We start from the raw sequence: 11,787 nt of genomic DNA, 5'->3' as shown, positions 1-11,787 counted from the left end.
GAACTAAATCTAGCCAATTTAGTTGAACAACAACAGAATGATAACCAGTGGGGTCCATTTGCACGCCGTGTTATGGCTGAAGGTGGGCCTACGCCCAGGCAAGGAAAAAAGTCTGATCAAGTAATAATTTATTTCTCAACTATTTTTGCAGCTTTATTGCGAACGGTTTTTCAGGCTCATCCTCCAATACATCCCACAAAATATGCTGACAATCTACAAGGAAACGAGAAAAGAGTTTATGAATATATTGTACGACATTTCTTAGCTTGTGTACATAAAGATGCTCAGGGGTTTGAAACTGTAGTTAATGTAGATATAGCCGGTAAGTATATTTTCAAATAATACTGAAACTATTTTAACACGCCGAAGTGTCATTTAATACGTTCAAGAATATATTTTTTCAGGTGAAAAGTTTACAGCTAAAGGGTTAATTATTTTGGAAAAGAACTACCTAGATGTGTATATTTATGAGAAATGGAATGCTAAGGAAATAAACAATTATGAGCAAGGAGACACGTTTGACCCAACTGTTTTAGAATTGGTGGGTATGCTTTTTATTTATTTATTGTAATCTTTAGAAAACGATTTTGTAAAATTAGAGCTTAAATAATTTAACTTTATTTCAATGACATGAATTTTTGCAGGTTGAGAGCAAAACAGCACCTCCAAAATTGCTTACTGAAGCTGATCTTATTGCCCTAATGGAAAAGCATGGAATTGGTACCGATGCAACACATGCCGAGCATATAGACACTATCAAGTCAAGGGAGTACGTCGGCTTACACGATATATATTTTGTTCCTGGAAATCTTGGAATGGGATTAGTAGAAGGGTGAGTTTAGTTAATTTTCAAAAACTATACGAACTTTTCAAACAGTGTTTCTTGACCACTAATCTCTAAGAATTGCGGATGATTGGAAAAGTAGGCATTTTCTCTTAAATATTGTAGATTACTTGTTACAGGTACAACGATATCGGGTTAGAAGTTTCTTTGGCCAAGCCCACTTTGCGCGCTGATTTTGAAAAAGATCTGAAATTGATTTGTGATGGACTGAAAAATCCTGAAGTTGTCAGACGAGAGCAAGTTGAAAAGTACAAAGCCGTGTTTATGACCGTAGCGGAAAAAATGAGGTATTTTCGAAGCATATTTTAATTATAAATATTACTGAATTTGTGGTTTTTTTCGTCAGGCTTATCGATAATAGTCTGGCAAATAGATTAGACGATAGACCTCAAAACGTTCCAGATGCAGTCGTTGCCGGTAATGGTCAGGATTTTAAACCTGCCTTAAAATGTCCAAAATGCGGCCAAGATATGATAGTTAGGTAAGTACAAACGCTGCATTAAAAGGTACAAAAAAGTGAGCGATGCAATGAAATATTCATTTTGGTGGATATATTAAAAATAAACACATTGCGGCGGATAAATGCAATAAAACCATGATAAAAAGCCAAAATCATCAGATGCTAAGCTTAAAAAAGGCACAAAACATCTAAGTTAGAAAGAAAACGAAATAGATAAAACAGTTAACTTCCCAGTTCTCAATATTTCATGATTTTTCAGGACCAAAAAGAATGGAAGTAGTAAATTTTTAAGTTGCTTGGGATATCCGGATTGTAAAAATTCTGCATGGTTTCCGAGCATGGTTAAAAATATTGACGTTACTGATGAATATTGCCCGGAGGTAATGTAGTTTCTAGATAGAATCTAAGATGTATTTTTGAATTTCGAGTGTCAATTTGTGCTTTTTAGTGTGGACCAGATTTTAAACTGCTCAGAATTACATTTAGGCCAAATCCGTTTCCAGGAGAACCCAACCCGAATAATGTATGTATAGGTGGATGTGATCCCAATGTTATAGAAATGCTCAATATTAATTTAGCAAGTGTTAGAAGAGGTAAATACAATTCTGTATAATCTGAATAATTTCATTTAGAAATAAACCGTGTGAAGACTTGCTGAAACTGACAATAACTATTTCTGATTTATTACTATTATTCAAAAATTGCTGTAAGTTTTTATACGATATTAATATTATTTTAGCTAATGGTGCTGCTTTCACGGAACCAGTTCGCAATTTTGTAAACCAAAGAAGTAAGTTCCAATTAAAAGTTGTCACATTATAATTTGTGTTAATCCTATTTTAATGTACACATGAAATGTATTTTATTACGGCATTATTTTTAAATTGATTCTACTTTTTAAATTGTTTTTTTTCTCAAGCTAGATTAATGCTGAAACAAATGGGGTTTTCGGGTTTTTAGGCCGTCGTTGGGTAGAATTTCTTCTTCTTTAAAGTGCAAAGAAGAAATTCTACCCAACGACGGCCTAAAAACTCGAAAAACCCATTAGTTTCAAGGAATGTCTATCTCTTTTGATAGATTAATGCTGTTTAATTATGATTAGCTTTCTGACTATAGTATATCTCAGGAGTATTTTGAAACTTTCCTGAATTTATCTAGTGATTTTTTCTTATTTATTTTTTTTGTAATTTTTTTTTAAGTTTAAAATAGGTTTAAATTTCAAAATGAATTCGCATTTGTAGCGAACATCCAACCAGTTGTACCGCGTGTGTCTCCACGACAAACTCGCGAAAACACTAGCTACAATATTCCTCAAAACCATTTTACATCCAGGAATCAAAATCAGACTTTCAATGATTCTGGCAATAGTTCCCCGATAGGTAGCACGAATTTTGGAAGTATTAACAATAGGCCAAGTTTTGGGAATATTCCTGGATCATCAGGTAATGCACAATGACCGAGTTATTTTCTAGGTTTTACTCATCAAATAGTTGTTATTCATTTGTTGTTGATAATTTAGGACAGTTCAGGTATGGCAATAACGGAAATGTTGAAAATTCTTCTAATAATACTGATATAGTTTGTCAATGTGAACAGCAGGCGGTTCTGCTAACAGTGAGAAAAGATGGACCAAACAAAGGTAAGTTGAAATTATTCCATAGAAAGCGATAAATTCTTTAGTTTTTTAGTTGTGGGTAGCTGGTTGGCTGTGCTTAATATAATATTATAATTGTGTTTTAGGAAGACAGTTCTATAAATGCGCACAGTCTGCTTGTAGTTTTTTCTTATGGGATTCCAACGATTCAAACACCACTATCCCCGACAACCAAACTGCAACTAGTGCGGGAAGGAGTAGCCATGTGGATGTGATGTGCAGATGTAATCAAAAGGCTGTTCTGAGAACGGTTAACAAAGACGGACCAAATAAAGGAAGACAATTTTATTGTTGTAGTATTATGGTGGATGGTTGCAAGTTCTTCCAATGGGCTGATGAGGTAAAATATACGTTATTAAATTAAAATATTGCTGACTGTTTTAAACTTTTTTGCCAGGTTCCCAACGCAGGCGGAGGAAATGACGGCGATGATTTTGGGGGCGGAGGAGGTGGGGGAGATGGTGGAACGAATCTCAATTGGAGTTTTAAGCATAAGACGTCGAGAGGGAAGGGCAAAAAAACGAATACTGGAACAGCTCCATATACAAAAACAAAGGGGGCTGGACCTTCAGGAACAAGAGCCAAACGAAAATGTGGAAAATGTGCACAAGAAGGTAAGTTGAATTGTATATTCAAAAACAACGTTCAGGGGTTTGTGTTTAAATAAATTTATTGCAAAGTAGCATCAAAACAAATTGCGACCAACTTAATTTTTCTCCTATTTTGTATTCTACTAATAGGAATGTATTTTATTTCATTTAAATAGCGAGACGATTAAGGCAATAGTTCATAAAATAAATAATAAGAATGCAATCAAAATATTTTGTAGGTGCTTTTGTTTGCTATTCAATTTATTTGTTTTAGGACACACCAAAAACCACTGCCCCAACTAAGAAGCCATTCATACCGATTCATTGTATAAAGTATTCAAGAGCGAGATGTCGCCATTCAATTAGTTTTAATTTATTTAATTCTCTTTTGTCAAGATCTTGTATTAATAATGTTTTTCTATGTAGTTCGTTGTAGTCGGTAGATACAAATAAAATTCTATATCATTTCTAAATTCACTACTATTGTAAAAAATGAATCACGAATCATACGCTTGAAATATTTTATTTATCTAAAAAAATACATCGTTAAATAATAGTCAAAATCATATGAACAACTGGATGCTCAACTGGGAAACGTTGCTGCCAATCGTTTTGTTGATTTTCGGCATTTGTCCAGCTCCTTTTCTTTCGTTTGATGCCCGGCGGTGATTTCAGATAACTATTGTCATCAAATAATAATTCGATGTCAATGAAAAATGATCGCATTTAATTGGAAGATCGTACGTAATCTCATTACCTGTTTTTTACTATGCCATATCGTTTTAAAGAAGATTCGTTAAGAAGCAACATTTCGAGGTTCAAAAATCGGTTGTTTATCTTTTTTTCTATGAAATTTAAAAAATATTGAGAGACTTACGAAGCTCCGGAAACGAAAGATCAAAAGAGTCGATATCGATTTTATTAAATGAATGGTCTGATGTAACAACAAATATTTCTTAAAATGCATGTCATTTTTTGTAATGCAATAGGCTCTTAACAAATTTTGTGTAGAATTAAAGGTTTATTTAATGTTTGCATTACAAACTTTGGGAACCTGAGAATGAAAAATAGAACCAACTGTTCCAAGTTTTCTTGTAATTAAATATATTTATTTCCCAACGTATTACTTACCATATTTAAAATTAGTTCATACTTAATTCTGAGCAGGTTGTTTTCCTCTTGAAGCTCCTGGTTTTTTTTCTTTAGCTTTTGGTTTACTTTATGAGTAGAACTGTTTTTGCCAGAACCTTCAAATCATATAAGTGAATTCAATACATTTCTTCGTATTAAATTCACTTTGTTGCTTAATTGTTACATCACGTTTCAGACTGTTTTGTATATTAAACCATTTTTATAAGTTTTCCGGATTATGTTTAATAGACATAGTTATTTTTGTCTAGGCTTTTGACAAAGTTATATTTTAAACTAGACTTTTAATTTACATTGGATCAACTGAAAATCACTTTAAAAATCTCTTTTACTTACTCGGTATCCATTCACCATTATCAAACACTAATTCCTGATCACCAAGTGATACTTTCACAAAGTTGTGCTCCCCAACTAAGTCTTCCAGGAGCTTATCAGAATTTACGTTGACATTGCTTTTTCTAATGGGTGTTTTTCTTGGAGAAAATTTGCTACCAAAAATAGGCATTTTCTCTTTGAGTTTTTTTCTTCAAAACAATATTACTTGCGATTAATCTTGGTATTATGTTCTGGGAGATTGACGATTTATTACATTTTTATGTATGTTTTCCATTCGCTTTTAATAATGACTTTATTTGTATCATTTCGGGTAACTAGGCGACAACGCGCGTTTCTTTAGAACCCTTCTGCGTTTGTTGGGGTCGGCAGGACCGGATCTGGACTATGCAGGGTGCTTCTTAATTTATTCTAATTTTTAAACAATTTCTTCTCACGAAAAACCTTCATATCAGGGAGCGGAGACCCGGAAGGAAACCGGTTTTATTTCTGGACCGGAACCGAAGCTGAACCCATATTCTATATTGACACACTGTTAAGGGCTGCACCGGAACTAAAAAATTTCTTTCGGTTTGCAATGTTTGAAAGAAATTAGCACTTTTTTTAGCACAAGGTTTCTGAGGACTTCTAGGAAATTTCCTTCAGCACTTGCTGTGCTGAAAATTTCCCTTCTGACTGATAGAAACACTGCTAAATCAAACAATAAGTATACAGTTTATAAGGGTTGTATTAGTTAAACTTATTCTATTACAATATACTTCCACAATACTTGCCGAGCAGCCGCTAAGTTTCCTGATGTTTTATAAATTAAGTGAAGATTATAAGCGGCTTCCTTTTTGAGATCTAAATAGTCTGGATGGGCATCGACAAATTCGTTTTGGACTTGAAATACCTGGAACATTAACATAAAAACCCACATTGTTAGCAAACCCTGAAGTTCAATTAGGTGTAATGGGTCTAACCAGCTTATAAAAATGCTCAGCCAAATAAAAAACTCTAATTTGTTGGTACATTCTTCCTAAATTGTAGTAAACTTCTTGTTGGGCATATTTGCTGCGATTGTTTGCATAATTAAAAAATAGATACGTTACAGTTTCCACCATCGATTTCTTCTGAATAGTGTTCTTCTTCCTCTGGCAGTATTGTTGCAACATTGTTAATCCTAATAAAGGTAAACAGTGTTTAAAAATATCCATGAAATGTGAAAATGCATAAAGGCACATATGTAAAGTTTGGCGTCAAGTACAATTTATATTTGCTCCGATTTTGAAAAATAACATGGTAGTTTTTTTATCACACTGATACACTGTGGTTTACTATTAAAATCCGCCTGGCAAAAAAACTACTTGTAGAGTCGAAGAAAAACCAAGTTTTTTGTTTTGTCTGCCTATGTGGAATTTGTCAAGATATTAAGCTGAAACTTGGCACACATATTGGAGTTCTCATCGACTGGACTAATTAACGTTGATTTAACCAATCGGTGCTCAAATCGAAACAGGGCTTTCTTCTTCGGGGGACCCAAAGTCATAGACTTTGAGCATTTATATTTCGAAAACGCCACACGGGTGCGGAGTTTGATCGAAAATGATGAGGCATTGAATTAAAAGGGTTGAAAATATCTGGTTAGGAAATAGAAATATTCGAAAGCATGATGTCGAGGCATACCTTCTGTTAAAAAATATAATACTGCTCTTTTAATGGAACTCAAAAATGCTTAAGTCTGATTCAGATTGAAAGCAGCACTCTATCAAAAACTAAAAAATTTTGGAAATGCTCTACTAAAATGGTCCTTCAAACTTTATCAACCGCTTCCAATAAATATTTTTTCAGATTTGAATACAGGCTTAATGTACAAAACACTGCTCAATATATGGATTCGTGAGATGTATAAGTTAGTTCTTGAAATGTTCACTCAGAATAAACATTATACTTAATAATTTAGCATAATATTAAGAAGTCCTCGTAGAGCATTTGTTTAATGGAAAATGGTTTTTGCCACGCATGTTGCATTGTCTCAAAATGTTTCGTACTACTTTAAGCTAATCTCAACTGTTTCAGGGGCATTAATCCCAAACTTTCGCTCAATAATTTCGCAAGAAAATAGGCTATAAAAGGTACTTTTTAGCAATGCATCTGCGATACTACAGGTGGATGTATTTCTGTCAAGGGAGGAGGTTGAAAATTTTCTCAATTAAAAACACTAGTAGCCTTCTAACGTATTGTTAAACTTTTCAAATTAAAACTTTACACATGCTTTTCCAAAAGCGTTAATAAAAATAATTTTTACTTACCTATCATGAATGCAGAATATGAGGATTGAGTGTTTTTGTATTCTTTTAAAAAATAGTTTAAGCAGTCGGCATAGTGCGCCACTGCGCAACAATGGTTTGCTTTAACTAGTTCTGCAAGATTCATTGGCAACTTCCCTTTTAATGATGGCGAATCTAATCAGCAAAATTGATGAGCATGAAATAATTTATTATTAGTACAAATCTGCCTCTTAAGTTCACGTTCAAAGACTTATAATTTTTCAGCTTTCTTTACTTATAATTTTTTTATGTGCAAAGATTTGTGTGAGAAGCTCCATTTGACTTACCAAAGAGTCTGCCCATTTTAGTTTCTTCGTCCGATTTGCTAACTATTATGGAATATAAATTCCAAGCATTATTGTTGTTAGGATTATGTACGAGCAAATCCTTGGCAATTATATAGCCATGGTAAAAATCTTTGCTGAAAATACATGCGTAGCAGGCTATAAGGAATATCTGATCTGCAAATTACAAAACAATAAACCTTTCACGTAAAACCAATCAACACTTTTCTAGCAAATAAAATTAACGTATACATACGAAAATATGACTGAAAGCGCTTGGATGCAAGTCCCATGAAAGCAAATTTTTGAAGCTGTGTATATTCCCTATTTTCAAACGCAAATTGAAGAATATTTAAGTATAACTTATATTCATCTTCAACCGATGGTTCAAATATATCTGAAAGCGAACACTAATGATTGAAGTCGCTGAATGACTAAAATTAGCCGCCATACTTTCCAAATTTAATTCTAAGGCGTCATAATCTTTTTGAACCATCCTCATTCGTGCAATCTTTTGTTTCTTTGCAAGAACTGAGGCTCTTGATAATAAGCCAATTCGAAGCTCGGAGTAATGTTTATAGACTATGCAATGCCTAGAGAGAAGTAGCTCACAACATTTCCAATAATTTTCTAGATCTCCTATTTGCTTCAGCAATTTCATTTGCTCGATCAGAACAGCGACATGTAACTTTCCTGAACTAAAATATAGAAGAATTATGTTTAGTACAAATTAAACTTTAAACCTAAAAAATGTTTAATTGGCACGTAATAAACATAATTAAAATAATGGACCTTAGATCTTGTGACAAAACTTCCAATGCCTCCTGTTTCCTGTCTTGCTTTAATAACAACATAGCTAAAGGATACAGAACATCTACATGATTAGGAGCTAATTTTATCACAGAGGAATACGCTTCAATGGCCTAAAATTTTTCAAATAGAAATATTTTCTGATATCTAACCGTCGTTTATACCTGATCAAATAAATTCAAGTGCGTCAAACATTCAGCATGTTTTAACCAAATGGCTGCCAACGAAAATGATTTCGTTTTGACTAAAGGAATTAGTATAGTTAAGGCCTCCTTATAATACATTGAAGACATCAGTGCTTCAGCTATATCAAAGTAGAGCATGCCGTTCACTTCCATATCATCTTTTTCTAGCATTTCCTTTAAAAGTCCTTCTGCTAAATGATAGGACTGCAGTCCGATGAGACACACAATGAATTTTGTGATGATATCAAGCTGTAATGTCAAACATGCAGGGTGTTATTTAATTTCGTAGCCTAACTGGGACGAGGTGATTCTTTGAGTTATTTTAAGAAGAAACGTTTATATGATTATAAGTCCGAAAATGATTTATTTTCAATATAACCCTTTTCGTCATTTGTTTTATAGCTAAAGAGTTTTTATATATTTTTATTATCTCCAAAATATTGGAGCAAGAGTAAATAGAAAAAATGTCAGCGGTGCACATTGCAAATGCCTCAACTTTTGGACTAATAAATTTAGGTTTTTTTAGTTTATTTAGGGGCACAATTAGCCCCTACCTGCTGCAAATACTATAAATACATGTCGATCCTTTCAGATTCAGATACCATTTCAGATTACAAAAGAACGGTGCAATTTTTGCGCTTATGGCACCAAGATAAACTATCCATCCCGTGCTGCAGAATGCAGTCAAACCGCTACAGTAGGTAATAGAAATGTATTAAAATAAAGTTTTTTTTAATACAAAGCATACATGCAAAATTTGATAATGATAATGATTTGATGCAAATCTTTTGATACTTTGAGCTACGATCACTGTCGTAATTAAAATGCCAAATAATATTTTCTGCGTAATATTACATAAGAGTAATACGACACAATATCAAGGATCTCAGTTTTGTTTAATTTGCAAAAAAGTGTAAATAGCTTGAAACCATTTTTCCATTTTAATTCAAGGGGATGGACCTTTTGTCATGCGAAGTATTGTCGAAAATTTACGGGGCACCCTGTATAAGTATGATTATGAAGTAATTTTCGAAATACTGTCTCCTTTCATTTCAACACCTTGTATATTAAAATACAATTATATCAAATTTCCTTCTTAAAATCAGAAGTTTCGCTATTGATAGCTACTTTTCTAATATTTTTCATTAGTAATATTATCCGAAAGCATTATTTCGCATAATCATTGAAAATTTTGCACTCAATGCCAATTTATATTTTGCTAGTTTGTTACCAACTTTATCACTATGAGAGCAACTTTAATTAAAAATAATTTTGATATCTACAAGTAACGAAATATCCACTGGTTTTCCAGGTACAGTTATATACTTACATGTAAATTTGCAGGAATGACAAAGGAATTGATAGTGATAGATGTTCCTTCACCTAGAGTTATATCAAACTGAAAGCCACAGAACTGATTGAATATATCCAGACATTCTGAATATCTGGAAAAAAATAATTAAAAGATACTTTAAATGCTAATGGTTTCAAATTTACGGGGGTGTTTATGTAACAAGCCTTCCACCCCATTGGATCACACAATTTTTTTATGCGCAAGATTGTTTTCCGTATTATATCTACTAATCTCTAATGGACTATAGGGCTCGATGCCTGTTCAACATTTTTTTGTTCAAATATGGGCCATGAAACATTAGATATTTTGGATAAATCTGGGCACCCGTCGATTGTTCCATATTTTATAATTATTTTTAAAATGTCCTTGCAAGGTGCAGAACCCCAGTCCCTGCTTGGACCCCCATCAATTTCCAATAGACGAAACTCTAGATATCTCAAGAAAGTACGACACTCACAAGTAAGTACGTACACAAAGACTAAAAAATACTTTATAATTTTGTTCCTGGTACTTTGCCTTACATAGCTGGGCGTCAAACCTGGGCAGTACCTTTTATTATAAATGACCAAAAAAAGTTAATTACAATTAATAATAGCTACTGAACAAATTTACGCATATAAATACCTTTCGCTTAAGAGCAATAATTCCAACATCATATTCAGCACATCTTCAGTGGTGTTGTTTGGTATCCGTCTAGTGCATATTTGCAAAGCTTCAATCGCTTTGGGGTAATTTTTAACTTTAAAGTAGTCGTTGGCTACTTCAGTACAAATCTGCAATATTTGAGCATGTTTGCTTTTAGGTAGAGCTTTGGCCATGTTCAGTTTTAAGAGAGGAATGCTTTTTGATCTAGTTGGAACTGAAATAATTTTAGATTTTTTGGTGATAACAGTTCCGCCTGAACAATACATGTTCCTACCTTTTTCTTGTACCAAAGTCAATCTTTTCATATGTAAATCAATATTTCTGGGTTCGGCCCTAATCGCCTTGTTATAACAACTAACTGCTGCGGATATTTTATTCTCCTGAAATTCGACATCAGCCAAGCGGATCCAAATATCAGCATTTGATGGTTGTAAATGACCAGCAAGCATTAGAAATCCTATAAATATTATTATATAAATACTGCTGATTTTGTAAATCAATTCCTGTTCCACCTCGATATTTTTTAATGTTCTGATTTTCGTACATTTGTGCTAAAGTTAAGTATGGCTCAAAGGCTTCAGGAGACTGTCTGATAACTTCAAAACACATTTTCTTAGCTAATTCCACTTCTCCTCTGGCAAATCTCAAATTAGCTTCGCCCATAAGGCCCCTCAGATGAACGGAAAGTTTTGAGGTATTTTTTTTCGGTTTGGACACATCTGCAAACATATTATTTGGCAGAGAATGTGGATATTGCTCCCAATGGGGCTTCATTGAGTAGTACCTGGCTCATCTGCATCTGAAGCGCTAGAATTATCACAATCTTCTTCAACATCTTCCACAAGCTGAGGAACATTTTGTAATAAGCTGTTTTCATCCATCTGTATATATTGTTGGTATTTTTGTAGGTGTATTAATTATATAGGTAAATAAACAAGTTGCACTTGTAAGATAAAGTTAGGTTAGTCAGGGTTAGTCTCAGTTTTTGTGGCATCTTCAGATACTTTTCGCTGCGTTGTCAAAGTTACTCAGTGGGCTAATATTATTCATACATTTCAAGATAATTGCATAATTAATAAAAATAATTCTGCAATTAGTCGCAAACTTTCTTGATCCCAATAAGCGTAATCCATATGTCAAGGAGTTCAATTTTTATTGATTGTGTGAATC

The 11,787-nt window shown here is 33.4% G+C and overlaps 4 protein-coding genes across 4 annotated transcripts in view; 2 read left to right on the top strand and 2 right to left on the bottom strand.

The window, feature by feature from the left end:
* Nucleotides 1-4,021, top strand: part of LOC109536778 (DNA topoisomerase 3-alpha) — a gene marked incomplete in the record, with an annotated part of 6,069 nt that extends 2,048 nt beyond the window's left edge. Inside the window, 14 exon segments of the mRNA XM_048663992.1 lie at nt 1-120; nt 175-322; nt 405-541; nt 645-832; nt 964-1,131; nt 1,191-1,325; nt 1,564-1,684; nt 1,753-1,897; nt 2,044-2,094; nt 2,546-2,746; nt 2,824-2,943; nt 3,045-3,298; nt 3,356-3,572; nt 3,823-4,021. Of these exon segments, the coding sequence (XP_048519949.1) occupies nt 1-120; nt 175-322; nt 405-541; nt 645-832; nt 964-1,131; nt 1,191-1,325; nt 1,564-1,684; nt 1,753-1,897; nt 2,044-2,094; nt 2,546-2,746; nt 2,824-2,943; nt 3,045-3,298; nt 3,356-3,572; nt 3,823-3,851 (2,034 nt within the window).
* The window catches only part of LOC109546301, a 520,465-nt gene that overhangs the window by 86,648 nt on the left and 422,030 nt on the right, over nt 1-11,787 (top strand). The window lies entirely within an intron of this gene.
* Nucleotides 4,059-5,372, bottom strand: LOC109536791 (protein chibby homolog 1). Its single transcript, XM_019903156.2, has 3 exons — nt 5,034-5,372; nt 4,680-4,795; nt 4,059-4,227 (listed from the first exon to the last, which is right to left on the bottom strand). Exons 1-3 carry the CDS (start codon nt 5,200-5,202, stop codon nt 4,132-4,134), a joined length of 381 nt encoding a protein of 126 aa, XP_019758715.1. The 5' UTR covers nt 5,203-5,372; the 3' UTR covers nt 4,059-4,131.
* Nucleotides 5,740-11,620, bottom strand: LOC109536780 (general transcription factor 3C polypeptide 3). The gene is made up of 13 exons (XM_019903138.2): nt 11,402-11,620; nt 11,130-11,336; nt 10,892-11,074; nt 10,597-10,831; nt 9,949-10,063; nt 8,598-8,867; nt 8,416-8,546; nt 8,077-8,321; nt 7,880-8,020; nt 7,627-7,800; nt 7,322-7,474; nt 5,993-6,192; nt 5,740-5,922 (listed from the first exon to the last, which is right to left on the bottom strand). The coding sequence occupies exons 1-13, from the start codon at nt 11,496-11,498 to the stop codon at nt 5,770-5,772; spliced, it is 2,304 nt and encodes a 767-aa protein (XP_019758697.1). The 5' UTR covers nt 11,499-11,620; the 3' UTR covers nt 5,740-5,769.

Source organism: Dendroctonus ponderosae, unplaced genomic scaffold, assembly GCF_020466585.1.
Source record: "Dendroctonus ponderosae isolate FM_Combo_2020 unplaced genomic scaffold, Dpon_F_20191213v2 Dpon_F_20191213_2, whole genome shotgun sequence".
NCBI lineage: Eukaryota > Metazoa > Arthropoda > Insecta > Coleoptera > Curculionidae > Dendroctonus > Dendroctonus ponderosae.
The sequence above is the reverse complement of the archived record's forward strand: the minus strand, read 5'-3'. Positions and strand labels throughout refer to the sequence as shown.